The following is a 20,688-nucleotide window of genomic DNA, read 5'->3' on the forward strand; positions in this document are numbered from 1 at the left end:
AACACCTTGTATAAAAAGTAAAAAGATAATACTTAAGTTAAAAGACATTGATATTTATATATTAATATTCATGACACTGTTGGATTTTTAATACTTAAACTTGTACTTGTACTTAAAATTGTGCACACAGTCACATGTTACTGCTGAAGCTACTGGAGGTGAAAATAATTTGAACTTTATTTACATTTTACATATAGTTACAGAAGTTCATAAATCTGCTGGGGTGGGCATGATTAATGGGATTTTTCTTTATGAGATTGTGGACCACTTAAATATTTATTGAAAGATAAGATAAGATAATCCTTTATTTATCCCACAGTGGGGATAAATAATAACTGCTAATAAATAACAATCACTGTTAGATGAGCTGTTAACAACTCATTGACACCATGATCAGAAACTCCTTTATGTTGATCATCAGAATATAAAAAGATTTGAAAATGCTGGTTTAATTTTTAATAAGGCTGTACTTCAGTACAGCATTTCAGTTCATCTGATTTCAGTAGTTTCTTTCCACCATGGCTAATGTTGAGAATGGCCTGAACCTAAACTGCTTGTTGAGTACAAAAATATGCTGGAAAACTAAATTTGTTATACCATCGAAAGGGCAGCATGTCTTTAATTGTTGCTAAATTCTCTTTGATTAAATCCTATCACAGAGTTAGGACATGCAGAAGAAGGTATCACAAGTGCAACACTGAATGCTTTCCAGGAGAGACTATGTGAAAATGTATGCTATAAGTCCCATATTCATATATCTCATCTCCCTCTAAACAGCGGATGTAATAGTGGTTTCATGTGCAACCATGTCTGCAGTTTACAGGGTTTAATAAAAAGAGATAGAAGCAGAGTGGATTTTTTCTGCAAAGTTTGATGGCAAAGGTCGGAAAATAATGGCCACATGTGTTCCAGCCGATTGAAAGGCAACAGTGCAACCAATATATGCAGAGCAGCACTGAATGCATACCAAGAATGGCAAATTATAGACTTTAATGGACAATGTTTCACCCAGTGTTTAAATTTATTCAGTGACATTCAGAATTTAGTGTAAACAATATGAACTCAAATGGCCCCCAGAAGGAGACAGAATGCAGCCTTTCAATATTGCCCCAAATTTCATAGGAATGTTTCCAGCACCTTATTGAATCCATATCAGTAAGGCAGATTTGAAGTTAAAAGAGGGCTACAAGACGGCACTAGCAAAGTGGCTAAGCTTGTGTATGTATAGGCATGTCTGCTGTGTGTAGCATTAACTTTATTATTTTATTCTAGCTTCTGTGGCCCCCTTTTAAATCAATGACCCTGCAAGTTTGACATACATGCATACAAACAAAAGCACTTCAGTTGTTGGTACAGCTGAGTGATGTCCAGTAGATGGCAGTATTGACTACTACCTCATATTTGGATTGTTGCATTCCCTTGGTTTAACTGTGAAAGGAGTTGCTTAGTAGAATAGCAAAAGCTAGATTATTTAACAGTGATTTGTAATATTGTTTTGATATTTATTAATGAAATTATATCTTTAAATGGTCTTCTCTGCTTCAACATAGCAAACACAAAACAGAAACCGTGTACAGAGAGGGTGGTTACTTACACAAACACGTGTATCGACATATATGCACTCGTTTAGCTTGCATTGTAAAGCACTTTCTGAAGGATGCAGAGCTTGTATAGTGGCAAATTAGTCGATGTAGTTATTTAGGGTGAGATATCTTCAGAAAAATGCATTCACCAATTGCATGTTTCAGCTGAAATAGAGTAAAAGGAAGCAATATAAAATTTGATGTTTTAAGTGATTTAATTAACTAACAAATGAATAAGGGGGACAAAACTTATAAGAAAAGGCCCAGATTGTGTGCTGCTAAATCAATAAAAGAAATAAAACCAAACTAAATCTTTAATAGCCCAACATTCTTCTAATCCACAAAATTAAACAACCCAAATTGACAAAGCTCCCTACCCAAGCAAAACTTTAGTAGTTAGCATCCATTCTGCTAATGAATCTAACAAATGCTAGCAAAATGTGCTTGTTTGGGAATGTATGAGCGTATGTATTTGTTTCTATCTTCGTGAGAATGTTCCTTTGGCTTACCTCAACCTCAAACAACCACACACACACACACACAGCACAGCTTACTAGCGCTGTTTGTGCTGGGTAAACTTATATTTCAGTGAGCATGCACCTGTCAGCAAGCACCACAATTACGTGTGTTTATATTGTATGTACCTAGAACCTGTAACAATGTATTTTTTTTTCCCGATGAGGAAATATGCAATGTTCCCAGGGGTGCTGTCTGAGCAAGGGGTAAAGAGCTGCATGCCTCTATACTCTCTTAGTCACAGTAAATCAAAGCTATATTGACACGAGATGCTCTGATTACCTATTAAAACTTTCTTAATGTGCTGAGTGTACAGAGTGGGGCCTCTAAGGTGACACTGTTCACTATACCCTTGATAAAGGCAATACTCATCTGGCTCCTAATGTCATTATAGATCGATGATGACAACATTTAGGGCTTGTAGATATGGAGGAGACAAATTAGATATGCCTTGTACAATGGATGTCCAGTGCTGCTTAAAAGTATTTGCACCACTCAGAATTTTCCACATTTCTACATTTAAATGATTCAGTACTTCAGCAGATTTTCACACAAGTCCTGCCAGTAGACACAGAGAACACAATCAAACAAATGAAACAGAAATATTGTGCTTTTTTTTTTTATTAGTTTGTTCAAGAAAAATAATCATTTGTACACATACGTAAGTTGTAAAAGTAAGTGACCCATTGTTTTCAGTATCTGTTGGGAGCGCTTTGTATAGCAATAACAGCAACTAAATGTCCCCGGTAACTTCTGATCAGTCACTCAGAGGGGCTGGTGGCTTGGTAGGTTTCCTCACATGAACTGCTTGCTTCAGATCCTTCCACAAGATTTTTATTGGTTTAAGGTCAGGACTTTAACTTTGACTTGACCATTCCAATACTTTCATTGTGTTCTTTCTTAACCGTTCTTTTGGTGAATGACTTGTGTGCTTGCGCTCTTGCTGCATGAACCAATTTCTCTAAAGATTCAGCTTACAGACGGATGATCTACATGTACGCTTTAGTCCGATGTATGTATCTGTGACCAATGTATGTTTACATCTGTCAAGGTTTCTTTCTGTTAAAAGGGAGGTTTTCCTTGCAACCATCACTTTCATACTTGCTCTGGGAGTTTCAGGCCAGGTTTCAGGTATTTCATGGTTTTGTAAAGCATCTTGAGACATTTTGTATTGTTTTTTATATATAAATAAAATAAAATTGAATTGAACTGAATAGATGTTCTGACATGTTTTATTAGAATTCTTTGGTATAATTCACAATGCATTGGTTCATCAATGTTGGCAATCCGTCCTCGACCAGAAATAACAAAACAGGCCCAAACAAGGACGTTACTACTCCCATGTTCCACAGACTGGATGAGATTCTGATGCTGGAATGCAGCAATGCAATCGTTTTGTCTCCAAACATGACGCCTATCATTTAAGCCAAATCATTCTTCTTTGGTTTCATACATCCACAAAACATTTTCCTAACAGTCTTCTGGCTTGTCCACATAATGTTTTGCAAACTGCAGACAGGCAGAATTGTTCTTTTTGGAGAGCAGTGGCTTTGTCCTTGCCACTCTGCCATGAACACTATGGTTGTTCGGTGTTCTCCTGATGGTGGACTCCTGAATATTAATATTACCCGATGTCAAAGAGGCCTTTAATCACTTAGAAGTTACCTGGGGTTCCTGTGTGACATCCCAGACTATTATGTGTCTTGCTTTTGGAGTGATCTTTGTTGGTTGACTACGTCTGTGGAGGGTAACACTCATCTTAAATCTCCTTCATTGGTTTACAGTCTGTCTGACAGTGGATTTGTGGATTCCACACTCTTTAGAGATGGTTTTGTAATATTTTCCAGTCTGATGATCAACAGCTACTCTTTTCAGAGGTCCTCAGAAAGCTGCTTTGTCTGTGCCATTATACATGGAAATAAACATGTGGTGTAAAAGATCAGACTGTGGCAAATCCCTGATTTTTTTTAAAACAAAATAGGCACTCGATGACACCTGAGTCTCATTACAATTTTGCACTTTAGGTTTTGCATCTCACAGATATGTAATATTAGGTAATTTTTCTGAATAAACAAACACAAAAGCATAGTATTTTGCTTTCATTTGTTTGATTGGGTTCATTTCTTCATTGATGAAAAAATGTCAAAAATTCTGAGGGGTGCAAATACGCAGTGTATGTATATCCTAAAGTATTATGATATTATGCAGTTCAGTCCAGCCCATTGTTTGAAGTTTTTGAACGTGAAAGAATTCCCTGAGGCAGAAAATACTTTGTCTGATGTGATGAGAGCTATAAAACAGAACTCAGCAAAGGGGGCATAGAATGACTAAAAAAAAATCATTGGATTTTGAGCAAGGGAAAACATGCAAAGGAATTAGACAGTGACTAGAACGTAGCTTTCTGTGGTCATCAAGACAGTTTGCTTTTAATAAACCTGGTAGGCTCCTTGCTCGACTGGCCAAGGGCCGGACAGGGCCCCATGTAATACCATCGGTCAGGGACAACACAGGCAAAGAACATTTTGAAACTAAAACTATATGCAAAATATTGAAGGACTTTTATCATAACTATACTCATCACAGTGTCAAAACACTGGAGCAGAGAAAAAGTTTTTTTGATGGAAGAGTGGGAAGGCTCCTGGCCCTGATGGGTTCGGGCCTGAATTTTATAAAACAATGACGAAGCTGGTGGTTGGACCTCTAACTAACATGTTTACTAAGTCTTTTGAAAGGGGCACGCTTCCACCAACTTTAAATCTGGCCCACATTTCTGTGATTTTAAAAAAAGATAAGCCTTCTGATTGCTGTGCATCTTATAGACCAATAAGTTTGCTTGGTGTTGATTGCAAGATATTATCAAAACTCCTTGCTAGAAGATTGGAGGAGGTGCTGCCTGTCTTAGTTAGGCCAGACCAGACTGGATTTGTAAAAAATAGATATTCTGTCTCTAATGTCCGTAGGCTCTTAAACATAATACATTTTTCACATAGTTCAAAGGAAAGGGTCCTTGCTGTCTCACTAGACACTGAAAAAGCGTTTGACCTGGTAGAGTGGGAGTATCTTTTTGATGTTCTCGATAGGTTTGAGTTGGGCTCGGATTTTATTGAGTAGGTTAAACTTCTATACAGGTCTCCTGCTGCCAGAGTCCTGGTAAATGGTTCAATGTCTGATGTTTTTCCCTTGAGTAGAGGTACGCATCAAGGCTGCCCCCTCTCACCGCTTTTATTTGCACTTGCTCTCGAGCCATTGGCTGAGACTATTAGAAACCACCATGGGCTGTCTGGTGTTACACTGGGAGACATTGAATACAGAATATTGCTTTATGCTGATGATATATTGGCATTTATTACCAAACCAGAGAATTCCATACCAGTTTTGATATCAATTATTAGTCAATTTGGTCAAATTTCAGGGTATAAAATTAATTATGACAAGTCAGAGGCCTTGCCACTGGGTGACTTTGGGGACCAGGCAACCCTTGTCAATTTTCCAATTAGATGGTCAATTGCTGGCTTCATTTACCTGGGCATCAGAGTATCTGCAAATGTTAAAGAGTTGGATAAATTAAATTTTACGCCAGCTTTGACAGCAGTTAAACGTGATCTTAACAGGTGGTCCGATCTCCCTCTGTCATGGCTGGGCAGGATCAGCCTGATAAAGATGAACGTGCTCCCTAGAATATTATATCTAATGCAAATGCTACCATTTAGGATCAATAGAAGAGCTATTTTAGATATTGAAAGATCTATTTCAAATTTTATATGGCATAGAAAGAGACCTAGATTGAAGATGAAGACTCTGCAATTACCTATTGACAGGGGGGGTCAAGCCCTTCCCAACTTTCTGTATTATAATTGGGCTTGTCATGCACAGGTAATATCGGGCTGGCTGAAACATTTTCTTCATCAAGGGGAAACCCCTGTGGATGCTTGGTGTTGTGCCCCCTTCTCCCCTATCAGCCTCATTTCAGTTGACAAAGGTGAAATCCCGGCAGAGGTTATAAATAATCCCATCATGCTTGGCACACTTAAGATATGGCATGATATTACTAAACATATTGGCCAGAGAGGTTTTTCATTAGCACTACAACCTATAATTCAAAATAAAGCATTTCCTCCTGGTATGGGAAAAAGTATTTTCAATGACTGGTACTCAAGGGAACTAAGATTTGTAGCTGATTTATTTGAAAATGGTAATTTTATGTCATTTACACAACTTCAGACTAAATACCAAATACCACACAACCACTTTTTTGGTTTTCTTCAGGTCAGACATTTTGTAGAATCCAATCTTATATCTCCAACAGATCAACCAATAGATAGTCCAATTGATAGCTTCCTCCTTAACATTAATCTAACTGCTCTTAACAACAGGAAATTTGTTTCACTTTTTTATGAAAAACTCCATTCTTTCAATTGTGCTAGTGTCAATAGAAATAGGGAATCATGGGGAAAGGATTTGGAGGTTGAACTTGATGCCAATATGTGGTCAGATGCATTTGAATCTGCTAAGAAAATGTTTACTTGGATGGATGGATGGATATCTTTATTGTCACTATAACAAGTACAGCGAAATTACACCAGTCAACCCGTACATATACAACAATACATACGATAAGAAAGACATAACAGGATGACTGTTAGATAATAGTGGGGGGAGGAAAGGGGAGAGGGGAGGAGAAAAAACATGTAATACATGTAATAGACTCAGAGAGAGTCAGTACAGAATATTACACAAATTGCAGCCCACTCCTCATTTTCTAAACAAAATGAACCCCCAAACCTCTCCCCTCTGTGGGAAAGTGTAAAAAAAGAAGTAGGGACCTACTACCATTGTATTTGGAAATGTCCCTTGATATCCAGGTATTGGAGGAATATGTCTCAGGAGCAATAAAGTCAGAACCAATCTTGTTCCTTCTGAATTTATCTCTGGGGCAGATCTCTTTATCCGCAAGACAGCTGATGTTAATGGGTAAACTTTTACTTCTAGCAAGGCGATGTGTTCTGTTCCAGTGGACTGATGAAAAACCTCCCTCGGTTACACAGTGGTACAGAGAAATATTCAAGGTTTTTCCTTTGGAACAGCTCAGTGCTACATTAAAAGGCAATACCAATTTGTTTTATAATATCTGGCAACCTTTTCTTGACTACCTTCCTGGTGATCTTGCTGGTCTGTTGCAGAAAGGGCGACCACATTTTGTTTTCACTAATAAGTCATAAATACTTTTTATTTTATTTGTTTATTTACTTCTCTTTTTTGGGCATGCCACTAATGTAAACATATGTAGGCTACAGGATGTAACTCATGTATGTGCAATTTGTGTGTGAATTAATTTACTTATGGTTTATACGTCGGCAATATCTGTGCTTGTTGGTTTGTTGTTTGTGAAAAATGAATAAAATACATTACAAAAAAAAAAAAAAAAAGACAGTTTGCTTTGCACTTTCAACTAATCCTGATAAGGAAATTGTATGGAAATCAATAGTACAACTTGCTAGCTCTCCTACTATCAGTCTGCACAGAGGCACACACAGGAGCCCTGTCTCCATGGAGACACAAACAGGGCATGAGACTACACTCAGGTGAATTCTCTGTGTGACTCCACCAGCTAAACTGGTCCTATTTTCTTTCTTTTTTTCTACATCTTTCTTTTTCTCTCTTCTCTCCTGCTGTTCAGATACAGACCATAAGCCAGAGTGTTCCATCTCTTTCATTCACTCACTTTCTGTGTCTCTCCCAGTGACCGAAAGCACAGCAAAATTCAAGATAAAATATAAGGTAAAATTGGGTCTCTATCCATTACAACTGCGTCGGGCCATTCAGGAGCTGGATACTGATTTGCCCCTGCCGAGGTTGTAGAGATGTTTGTCAGCTGATCTCATACCCCAGCCTATGCATGCTGTGCTATTCCATCTCCTCTCTCTGACAGAATTTCTTTCACCTTTTTTCTCCCACCTTTATTTGATATTTTTCTTCGTTACTAACACATGCATATTGTTTTTCAGTACGTCACCTGAAGAGGTGACGTACACATACACATCCATATACAGTCTGTTTAATAAAGATTAAATAGAGTGTATATGGATGTGTATCTGTTTCCTGCATCACAAGGTATGTTGTGCTTTGAGTTTGCTTTAAATTTAGCACACCAACCCCAATGGATTTGTTTGAAGAACATGATAGATGTCTCAAAAATGTCTGATCAAAGCCTGGCTTAGTTGCCCAGGGGCTTCGACTCATGTTGATAAGTCATCCAAGTGCCAGTCATGGAGCTTATGACTCCCTATAGCAGTTGTTTCTCCATTCCATTCTTGTGAATATGATATCTCAGGAACTCCATGATCATTTTTCGTCAAATTTAGCACAGACCTTCAAGAAAGTAATTAGATTGTAGAGATCAATGGTCAACTTGTCAGTGTGACCTCACCTCTTGTGAACACAATAGTTCAGGAACAAATTTTACCATTCACTTCAACTCAAAGATGAACTTATCAACCTATCAGTGGCGAGGTGGTTAGCACTGATGCCTCACAGCGAGAAGGTCCCGGGTTCGAATCCATGGGCCTTTCTGTGTGGAGTTTGCATGTTCTCCCTGTGTCTGCGTGGGTTCTCTCTGGGTACTCCGGCTTCCTCCCACTGTCCATAGACATGCTTGTTAGGTTAATTGGTGATTCTAAATTGGCCGTAGGTGTGCATGTAAGTGTGAATGGTTGTCTGTCTCTTTGTGTTAGCCCTGTGATAGACTGGAGACCTGTCCAGGGTGTACCCCGCCTCTCACCCGATGACAGCTGGGATAGGCTCCAGCAGACCCCGTGACCCTTAACAGGAATAAGCGGTTACAGAAGATGAATGAATGAATGAACTTTGAGATCACTGTAACTTGACCATGACCAAGAATTTGTTGATTATGGCAAAATTCACACAATCTTCTTACTGGGCGGCTGTGGCTCAGTAGGTAGATAGGGTTGTCCACAAACCATAGGGTTAGCGGTTCGATCCCCAGAATGTGCCACATGCCGAAGTGTCCTTGAGCAAGACACTGAATCCCCAGTTGCGCCCAGTGCATCATGCACTGTGCATGGCACTGGTGTGTGCTTGTGTGAGCGAATGGGTAGATGTGTCTGTGACTGTAAAGCACTTTGAGTGCCAGTAGGTAGAAAAGTGCTATATAAAAGCAAGGCCAAGGCCATTTTTGCCCTGAAAAACAGTCAGTATGGAATCAGATTTGTGTTACTATAATCAAACAATGTATCTTAATAGTCAAACAAAGATAAGGACTTGAGAAAGAACTCAAAAACATCAATAACTTGTTAACCAGGTATTTTTGTAATAAGTACACAATTTTATTTTGATAATATTGTGTACAGTTCTGCTTCTTTCGCACTGATCATGTTTTGACCTTACTATTGGTATTTGTTGGTTTTGTTTGCTTCATTATTCACCCTTGGGCTAATAATTTTTGGATACTGTTTAGTGCACCAAAGCTGATTTCCAGTTCAGATGGATATGGATACCTTATTCAGCAATAGCTAAACCCAAACCTACTAATTTACTGGATGAATACAAGATGTATAGATTTGTATATGTGTTACACTACATAAGATGTTGCCACACTGTGCTACACTGGATCTTTGTTTTGTTAAGTTAGAAGTAAAGTTAAGCATCGCTACATTTACTTTTGCCTTTCCACAATTAACTTACTACTCTATCTATAGTTATTTATAGCTAAACTGAGTATTAGTGTACATATTAGGCATGTATAAACTGGCATGCTCATAAACAGATGTGTGTTTTTGACATTAGTGGCCTGTTTTGATGTCTGGTAAGATGTATAAGGGCAGGCTGTAATAGCTTTTGTTAAAAAACATGCTTTGTCATGGACATCAATGGCTGAGTAAGGCACTGGACGTAAGTCTCATAGGTTATGACACAGCGTATACATCACCATGTCTGTGCTTGTGGGATCAAGTACGAAAGGAAATGTTGCTGAAGATTTTGTCAAAGTGGACCCTCTTCCCAACTTGTGTCCAATTACTCAAACCATATTTAGAGGCACTGTGCCACATTTGACTTCACTCTTTCAGCAGTGTGAACATGTATGTGTGCTGACCACAGTAATGAATTAGTTCTTTGGATGACGTCCTCTGCATGGTGTTTCAAGAAGGACACTTATTAGAGAATGAGAAAGCACATGGCCTTTGGGTTTGTGGATACTGTTTCAAAATATCTGATGATGATGATGGCGTTTAATGTAACCTTAGTGAATGTAACAATAAATTAATCAGGTGAATGTTTTGTGTCTTGTGGTCTCTCTCGCAAACACATGCATCGTTTCTCTGCATACCAATTCAAATACCCACTCATTTCTTGCACCTGGTTTAGACAACAGCCATCCTGCTATTGGTTTAATTTGTGGGTCGGACAGCGTCTCCACCACTTAAGCCTGTGCCTGCTTCAGTGTCTGCCAACACTGAGATCACTCGAGAGCGAGAGCCTGCTGACACTGACACCACTCCAGATCCTCGGGACATCAGTCTGCCCCAGAGCCAGTTCGGACACTTGACCTTCAGAGCGAGCTGTTGCCAGTGACCTCCAGCCTTTGAGCCAATCCACTAAATGTGCTCTCCAGTCTCTTCTGTCCACCTGTTCTTCAGTTGGACTACTACCCTGGGCCGTCATCCTGCAGTTTCTTGTTGCCCTGCTGTCCAGCTACCTCAACTCCTTGATTTGACCTTTCCTGCTCTTCATTGTTTGTCAGATTCCTGGACTTTTGTAGACAATACTTTATACTATACTTAGCCTAAGAACTGGGAGCTCTTGCTTTTGGTCTACCTATCTGTCTCCTGTGTCCTTCATTTGGGTTCTATTTTCTTGTGCAGAGTGCAGAACCAAAACCGCAATGGCAGCAGTGACTCTAAAAGTTATTGGAAGAACAGTAATTTACAAAAACACAACATGAGAGAAAGAGAGACACACATAATCACGTTAATCCCAGATCACATTTTAGTTCTTACGCATGTGAAGGAACATACTGTATCGACTAAGGCTCATATTCCACAGGTCATAGGCAGCTGCTATTGTATTGTGATAAATGGAGTGTTCTTCATCCCTGTAGCCACAGGGAATATCAGTGAGCCAATAAGAGCTTGTGAATGCTTGGTGGCCTTTCTCCTAGGTTTCCTCCCTCCTGATTCAGCACCAGCTGAGCACATCAGCAGGAAAAAGTCATGCAAAAGGTAAAAAATAATTCATTACAGGTTCAGGCTAGAGTCTGAAGTCAGATAGACAATAAGTAGACAGACAAAATGCTCCCAATGAAGTATTATTGTACACTATGGGATAATAAACACTATATACTATGTCATGTAAAAGCAGTATACATAGGGTACCAAAAGAAAATTAGCTAGTTGATGAAAAATTATTTTGTAATGACATGCTACAAAATACCTTGGTTATTTTTTTTGTTAATTCTAGTTCATTAACAAAGACCACACTCTTAAGTTTCATCATCATCATCATCAACCGTTTTTTATTCAGGGAGAAATTGACTGAGCATCAAGCTCTTTTACAGCAATGCCCTGAGTTACAAAAACATACAACAACAATAATCAAAATAACAAAACAAGAACAATAAAAGATAAAAAGGGCAAAAAATAAATAATAATAATAATAATGGTAAAAGTATAAAGTAATAAAATAATTAAAAATGAAATAATAATAATTATAATAAACAGAAAGAAAAGAAGAATATGTATGTATAAATAATAATAATAATAATGATATAAAAAAGGTTATGAGAGAAATGGATGGAGGGATGAGAAGGGTCGAAGGGTGTGGTTGAAAAGGGGTCGAGGAGATGGGATCAAAAGAGGGTGGGATGAATAGGGGATGAGGAGATGGGATGAAAAAGGGTCGAGGGGATGAGATGAAAATGTTGTTCCTGATGTTCCTGTAATGAAAGGTGCAAAAGAAAAAAGGAAAAGAGAGGTATGGGGAGGGTGGGGGTTGAGAACTGAGACAAACAGAGAAACAGAGAGAGAAGGTTAGGACACACTTTTATAGGTGAGCGCAGGAAATAGAATGATATGGGGCATCGTCTAGTTCCTGAACTTAATTTATAATAGCTTCATATCTGCTAGATTACTGCTTAGGTAAACCACCAGAAAACTGCCTCCCCACTTCCCCACTCCCCACGGATCAAAAGCTGAATTTGTCAAAAAATAATAATAATAAAATAGTGGTTTGAAGACAATCTGTCAGTTGCCATGGCTAACTCTATGGCCAGAGGGCACTCTCACAATGTGGTCACACAGAGAATGGACTTTATAGCGACAATGACAGTGGAGTCTGTCATCATTGTAGCAACCGCTGCTGTCAGAGAAAGCTGTTTGGCAGCATGGTGTATGACTGCTCTCCAAAATGGAACAACTGCTTGGAGCATGATGTGCCCAGGCGCTAGAGTGCAGAGTAAACAGAAGAGAAGAGCAATGTAAACAGAGATGTGATGGTGGGAGTTGCTTCCCTGCTACTGTGAATGGGGGTAAATACCCCAGATGGGTTGCCAATACAGCAATGCACAAATATCAGTGCTGAAGGAAGGCCTGGCTAATTGTAGAAAGACTGAACCATATGCTCCTCTTCAGCCTCACTTCCTGTATAATACCTGAACAGCATATTTTTATTTTCATCATTCTTATCATTTTTTTATTTATTTTTTGCTCCTGTGCCTAACACAGCTCTTTATCTACTTCAAATACACATGACGTCACTCAGGATATAAAAAGAAAACCAATAATCAGTATTAGATATGCATTTGTTTTTGTATATTGCTTATACAGTGACTAAACACCATGAACTATTAGTGTGCATGATAGTTAAAATACCTTACACTCGCACATTCTGGCCTTCTTGATGGCTGGTCAGTGTGTTACTTTTTAACAGGCTTAAGTTAATTTGATGTTAGGTGCAACTGCAACTTTTAAAGCAGCCAAGAGATACAGAGCGCTTTCAGGTGTCTTTAACTTACAGGACAAATGCGATAGTACAAGAAGGTGTCTACCTCTGTTTAAGTAAGGTTGTACATTTTTTTGCTTATTCCTGTTTCTCTTGTGTTGGGTTAGTAAAGTAATACAGTTTTAAGTGAGTTAACTGTGTGCTAGTTCACAAGTCTAATCTTTAGTGCATTATATTTCTCCTGTCTGGTACTTTGAAATTTAAATGCAAAATTTTAATGTATAGTACATATAGATTGTGTAGATTAAAATATTTAATCAAGATCAATTTCCATAGTTAATGTTTCTTATGTAAATCACTTTAGGATTCATTAGCATGAATTATTTGCCTTACTTTTAGAGGGAGAATCACGCTACTGGGGTGACACTTATGACACTGATACATTTTGTCAGCAACTATGTTATGAAGTAAGGTAATTGCTCCAGGAGGAGTCTGTTGTACATAGCATCTCTGAGAAAGCAACACAGAATTAATGACATTGTATACAGTAGTATCACAAGAATGCATGAATAGTGAGAGAGAATAGTGTCTGCATGGGTCCGGACTGACCCCTGCTGACTCGATGATCTGCCCCAGAAACTTCATCTTGTTTTTCGAAAACTCACATTTGTCGTTCAGTGTCACTCCTGCACTCTGCAGCCTTGAGAGTGTTTTCCGCAGCCTCTCATCGTGTTCTGCTTGACTGGCTCCCCAGATGAGCACGTCATCCATGTGACACACAACGCCATCTATGCCCTCTAGGATCTGCTGCATGCGTTTCTGAAAATGTTCTGGTGCTGATGAGATGCCAAAACATAGACGATTATAGCAGTACCGTCCGAACGGAGTGATGAACGTGGTCAGCAGAGAAGATTCCTTGGAGAGTGGAATTTGCCAAAATCCTGAGTTGGCATCTAGTTTTGAGAAGACTTTGGCCCCGGTGAGCAGTCCAAGAGTGTTCCCCACCGAGGGAAGTTGATGTCTCTCTCTCTCTACTGACTTATTCAGCTCGGTGAGGTCAGTGCAAATCCTCACAGCTTCTCGTGCGCGTTTAGGAACGACCACCATGGGCGCACACAATGCTGTGGGCTGCTCCACTTTTGAGATGACACCTTGCTGCTCCATACGATTGAGCTCCTTTTTGACTTTGGGAAGGAGGGGAAGTGGGACTCGCCTAGGTGTTTAGAGACTGCAAAAGGCTTTGCATCTTTCTTGAGTACAATGGTGTACTCACCCCCCGTTTTTCCAAGTCCAGAGAAGAGCTTTGGGAATTCCTGCTTCACCACCTCGCTTGTGTCCAGGCTGACGTTGTCCAGCCTGACGACCAGCTGCAGCTCTGTGGCGGCTGCTCGGCTTAGTCCTCAGCCCATCCACAACATACACAGTCTCTTTCTTGGTTTTATTTCTCTTTTTGAGAGTGGCTTTGAACTTGCCCATCACTTTTAGAGGGTTTCCTCCTGGCCCTTTTAGAACCAATGTAGCTTTTGATAGCTGATCGTACTGGCCCTCGTCGTACAGTTTTTTGTGTATGGCTGTCACATCTGCGCCTGTGTCAATTTTAATCATCATCCATTTTTACCTCAGTCATCCAGGGACCAGCACTGTCCCCTGTCTCTGTTGACATTGAGCCCAGGAAAGAAACTCCATATTCTTCATCACTATCCTGTGTGTGTGACATTGTGGCCATATTCACCTCATGTAACTTTTTTGACCTACAGACTGGAGCATAATGTCCTTTTTTTCTGCACTGGTTGCATGTTGCATCCTCTGCTGGACACTGGTCTAGGCTGTGTCCTCTTGTTTCCCTACACCTTCTGCATGGTCTGTTCTGTGCTTTACTGAACACTGGTTTGGACCGTGGTTGAGCCTGTTTTGTTTTTGCACCACCGCGCTGCTGTGCGTGCATGCTGTCCAGCTGTGTGTTCATCAGGTCTCCTCTGCAGTTAGCTTTTAGCAGTTCGTTTCGCTGTTTTACCTCTTCACTCTGTTTAACTAAAGTGACAGCTTTCTGTAGTGTCAGTTCAGGATCCAGCTGTAAACTCTCTGATAGACGTTTGTCTCTCAGACCCAAGACCAGTCTGCCTCTCACCGTCTCGTCATGTAACGCAGTGATGAACGAGTCAGCTGACTCGACCGACTCTTGCTGCCATTGATTAAACATAACCCGTTCATATATGACGTTCCTGCGAGCGACGAAGTGAGCGTCCAACTTCTCTTTGACTGTGTGGTACTCACTTGCTTCATCAGCCGTTATGTGCAAGGACGTTAGAATGTCTTCCACGTCCTCGCCCATTGTGTAGATCAATCACTTGATTTTCGTCTGCTTGGGTTTCCAAACCTGAAGCGATGCGAAATCTGTCGAATCGTTTGATCCATTTCGGCCAGTCCTCTGTTTTAAACTCCGGTGGAGCACCTTGAAACGGGTTCATGATGAACGCTGTCGATCCGTTGCCTTGGTAACGTTGTAAGCTACAAAGTTACAAACCGTTTCCTTCCGCGCAGCGGTTGGCAACACTAACACTAAAAAGACACTTTTTTCACGAAAAAAAAATAAAAATAATAACAAACCGCCAGCTGACGACTCACTTGGCTACTAATTAACTTCTGACTAATTAACTTCTGACACAATGTCGTAGCGTTATTACTAAGTCAAGACGTAAGGAGGCAGGAGATATCAGAGACACACCAGCTGTTAGGTCCAGGAAACGTTGCTCTCTTTATTGTTCCCATGACAACGCTAACATTCTAAAGTCACCTAGCAGGACTTATCTCTACATATAGAAGCATAACTAAGAGATGGATCAGGGTCACCTGAGCCCGTTCTAACTATATATAATAAACCTTTATTCCAAAAAGAAAGAAACCAAACAATCCATTAAGACTATTTCCTCGTCCTTAGATTTGGATTATATTGTGTATTGCACATGACGGCACCCCTCAAACACTTTACATTTGTTCATATGTATTTTGCTGGAGACTTACTCTCTTCCCTACAATATATTTAAAAAGTGGTTGCTATAGCAACCACTTTTTAAAACCCAACCTTAACTACTGACCAACTTACCAATGTTTTCTAAAAGACTAAAATTTCCCTAATTCACTGGTCCTGAGTCTAATATGTGTCCCTAAAAGTCAGCCTAACACACTAAGGCTGTCCATTCCCTGTTCAAATCCCTCACAGTCAGAAGCCAGACAGAGTCAAGCAGGGGTTGACACATTTATGAGGTGTAGATATTTGTGTCGGAAAGCATTCCTTCTCAAGACACTAAACAACACTGTCTGGATACTGGCCAGGCTGGACTGGATAGTTCCTGAAATGTAAAGCCTGTCTGCGAAGTAACTGCTAAAAATATCTTTATTATAGCCCACAATTTCATTATTCATTATATTAATTCATTTTATGCTTAAAAAAGCACAGTGGAATAATGAAGCAAAACCATCTCAAAGAACAATAACACTCTTACGTATTAATTCTTAACTTGTCCTCAGAAGAGCATCCCTCTGACCCCCATTCTGCTGATGCAGGAAGAGCCATAGCCTGGACACAAGATAGTGGTCATAGTCAACGATTGTGGTGGTAAACAGAACTGTTTGTGTTCACTGGGCCACTGCTGGTGATGACTGATATGCATTAGGGTGAGGTGTATCAGCACACAGGCTCCATACTGGACAGAAAGCCTGCAGAGAAAGGTCATTGACCCATATTGGATCTCTTTTGGGTCTAGCCAGCACTTATTTTACTAATTCAGGTTAGAGAAATTTAGTCAAAGCCCATGATCATGTATGCAACTGGACAGATGCTATAGTTTATGGATGGCATGAGTGGAATATACTTGCTGCTTCAAGCACTGAATGGAGAAGAGCACATATTTCTGGTTCCTTTATACATATATATATATATATATATATATATATATATATATATATATATATATATATATATATAAAATGTATACTGTGTATGAACCTTCTTTTTTAATTACGGTCAAACATTTAATTTCATTACCATATTACATTTTTGTTATATTCATTCATAAATCTATAAAAATCTTATTTGACAGATATATAAATAAAAATTGCAACACTAATACAGAAATTACATTTACAAAACTCAAAACACTTTTTTGGGGGATTAGGACAAAATGTCAGTTAGCTTCTGGGCCTTTCATATGATTTTCTACCACACCCAAAGATCAGATGAACCATCAACGAGTCAGCTGAGTTTTTAAGTAAAATAGGCAAATGTAGCAAATGTTAACATCTATCGCAGAATCATTCACCATCATAGTTAAGCTTGGCAGATAAACCCAGTGGGCTTCATTTGACACTGTGACAGATCTATCTCTATTTACCAAGGAACACAATGGATTTATAGCAACAAATAAAATAATTTGTCAGGAAATGGGTTTTATGTGTGATGGTTAGCAAATAAAGACAAGAAGCTGGAAAATTCTAAGGGTAACAAAGAGCAACGGCACTTTAAGCAGCAAAGGCAGCATAAGTGCAACCTTTTCAAAACTGACTTGTTGACGTACTGTTCTTTTGATTTAGTTAAATGATACCAATCAGATGTATAGTATGTACAACTTGAGGGTTCTGCCAGAACTAGTTACTAAATGTGTGTCAACACCATTTATACATCCTTTTTTAACACCAACAAATGACTGTGTCAGTTTGTTTTTCAAAACATTCTCACTCTGTTTCCTTTTACCCCATTTAGAAGACAGCTTTCAGTTTATTTTGTCTTATGATGGCAATATGATGCTTTATTCAATTTACTCCAGCGTTCAAAGAGAGTCTTGGAAATGTCTTTCATATTGGTGGTCTTGTTACAGGAAGGAGTGACTTTATAATATCTAGTCATTTATAAACATAAGTCTGCACACATTAAAACTAGGGGGTGTGGTAACAGTTTTACAGTTCTTTTTAAGTTCAAAACGGATAAAATACTTGTCTTTATCATGTGATAATTCTCAGTTCTTACATATGTGTGCAAAAATAAATAAATAAAAATGTGTTCATGAGAAATGGCAGGTGTGATAAGATGATGGGAACACAGCCAAAGTAACAGAATTAATTCAGAGGTTTGTGAATGAAAACCAGTGTTGCTTTATTTCTTTTTTCACTAGATGGTCTCTTCAAGACCATTTTTTATTTGAGAAATGTGACATCACACCAAGAAAAACAATGTCACATTTTTTTATAAAGCGCTCTTGGCATGAACAAACAGCAATGTTGACAATAAATAAAATGTTGGTGAACCACATAAAACTTTGTGAGCAAAACAAAAAACAAAATAAAACAATATTCAGGACTGCATATCAAGCAAGACAAAAATAGAAACATGTACTTGGCACAAATTAAATAAATCTAAGCAATTTTCAGATTGAGTGAACCTACTCTAAGTCCATTGCCCTGTGAATCTGATTGTCATTCACAGTAAGCATTGAATATTTCTGTATGTACTGTACAAAAGACACAGATGACTAATCTAAAATAGACTATTTCCAACAAATTGTCAATTTGGAACCTATTCCTTTCTCTGCAACTTGTTCTTCATTGTCACGCCAAAGGTTTCGTGCGTATTTTTGTACTGCACTATGCAAAGCCAATATATAAGCTCATAGTGGAAGTAATGTAGAAGTATCCAGTGATTTTCTTTCAGTACAGATTCTTAAAAACTTAAATAAAGGATAATTACGATATTAAAGACACTTTGGTATTTAAATGCGCTAAACTAGCACTGATGAGTGCAATGTAGTTTTAACACATACATAATCAAAGGACTCAGTCTTGTTCTAAATTGATTTGTATGACATGATTATAGTGATGCCAGGGCACTCAACACACATAAATATGGTGTGATAATGGTTCACTCATATCACTGATCTTAAATCATTTTTGACCCGTGATTGCAGTCCAATGGGATCTGCCTTGTGATGATGACCAACAGAGAGGTACATGTACATAAATAAAAAGATGTTTTTTAAAATATTAAAAAATATGTAGTGACAGAGTAGTAACAGTAACAGAATACCAATACAAAAAGCCACTTGACCTTTATATATTTTTTAAACAGGGTGACCCAACTGTCTCAGAAAGTGAGTCTTATCCTGTTATAGACAAAATCCTATCTTTGTGCTCTGTCTCGGTCTGTCTCAGCAGGGCATATACAGTGCAACATAAAAATCTCCAATCTTGACTTCCCAAAGCAAAGAAAAACACAACATAATGTATTCTACACCAATATAAAAATAAATCAATTGCAAACATGGAAAGATACATCTCATATATACAATAAATTCCTTTATAAAATAGTTTTTATGTACATATAGACAACAGACAACAATACAATAAATGAACTGTACAATGTAAACCTGAAAAGTTAAAGGACAGGTTAGAGGTACTGAAGATTATGGCTTGATTGGGAAAAATTCCAAATATTTACACTCTTACAACTTCATGTCCTTTACATGTTTTCAACTTCCCTGGAATGAAGAGGCCTAGTGGGAGCCCCATTTCTCACTTTTGTTTCTATTCCCTCCGATAAGCTACCTCTAAAAAATTGGTCCACGGTGGCAATAGAGCCTAATGTTACTTTGAACAAAATCTCAGCTCTTCTTTGGTAACATACACTATGATAAGAGCTGGAAGAATGAGTCATAAAACCAACTGTTATGTTGTCAGTCACAAGGGATCTTATTTAAGATATTCATCAGATGATTGAAATGCCACTTATTGAATTTCGTGAAGCCCAGGAAGACCCAGACCTTCTGTTTTTCTTGACGAAAGGATTAAGCATCAACCAGTTATGGACATCCCCTTCAATTTAACATGGGTTAACAGCCAGCTGAATCCAGTGTGTGATCTTAGACAGCCCTGCTTTGGTGCTGACATTTAGTTCATGGGTCCTTGTACCCAAGGAACATCTGTCATTCTGCAAGACTGTGCGGTCATAAACTTACATCCTTCTTCCATAGAAGTTTTTCAGTAGTGTCCACATGGAGTTTTAGCACAGGATGGCTACCCCTTCAGCAGTGACCACCTGACCAGTGGTGGGGTCATACGTCCCAGCTAAATAATAGAGGTCTGGGGAGGTACTGTTTGGCTTCTGATTGCGGGTCAGACACTCGTACTCCTCCCTGCTCACCACCTGGCACTTATGAGAGATTGTCTGGACGTCATTCTCGTCCTCATGACATGACTGGTACAGGGCATGCTGGACGGAGAAATGAACGGTTACTTGTACTTTATAAATACACATAGAGTATATATAAAATGAAAAATAATGTAATTTGAAAAATTCCATGTGCAACAAATATGCCGTGTACAATCACAACTTACTTTGCCATCTCGATGCCTCTTGCCTAGCTTGGTCTCTTCAGGATGGTAGAACCACTTGACTTTGACTACCATGGTGGAAGACCAGGATTCCCAGAAGTTCTCAATTTGACCTATATATGGGAGGTTAGGACGTCCAGCTGAGAGGAACACAGCACAATCTCCCACTCTCACAGTGTCTCTGCCACGCACGATGGCCTTATAGAAGAGCTTCCTGGCCTTGCCCTTTAGACCTCGCCTCTGTGGAAAACCAAAC

The 20,688-nt window shown here is 39.0% G+C and overlaps 1 protein-coding gene across 1 annotated transcript in view; it reads right to left on the bottom strand.

The window, feature by feature from the left end:
• Nucleotides 1–18,211: 18,211 nt before the first annotated feature.
• The window catches only part of bahcc1a (BAH domain and coiled-coil containing 1a), a 65,394-nt gene continuing 62,917 nt past the window's right edge, over nucleotides 18,212–20,688 (bottom strand). Inside the window, exons 28-29 of the mRNA XM_084569996.1 lie at nucleotides 20,436–20,672; nucleotides 18,212–20,310 (exon numbers count right to left, since the gene is read on the bottom strand). Coding sequence (XP_084426122.1) covers nucleotides 20,101–20,310; nucleotides 20,436–20,672 — 447 coding nt within the window. The 3' untranslated portion in view covers nucleotides 18,212–20,100. The remainder of the gene's footprint in view (nucleotides 20,311–20,435; nucleotides 20,673–20,688) is intronic.

This window comes from Chelon labrosus (assembly GCF_963514085.1).
Source record: "Chelon labrosus genome assembly, chromosome: 21".
Taxonomy (NCBI): Eukaryota; Metazoa; Chordata; class Actinopteri; order Mugiliformes; family Mugilidae; genus Chelon; species Chelon labrosus.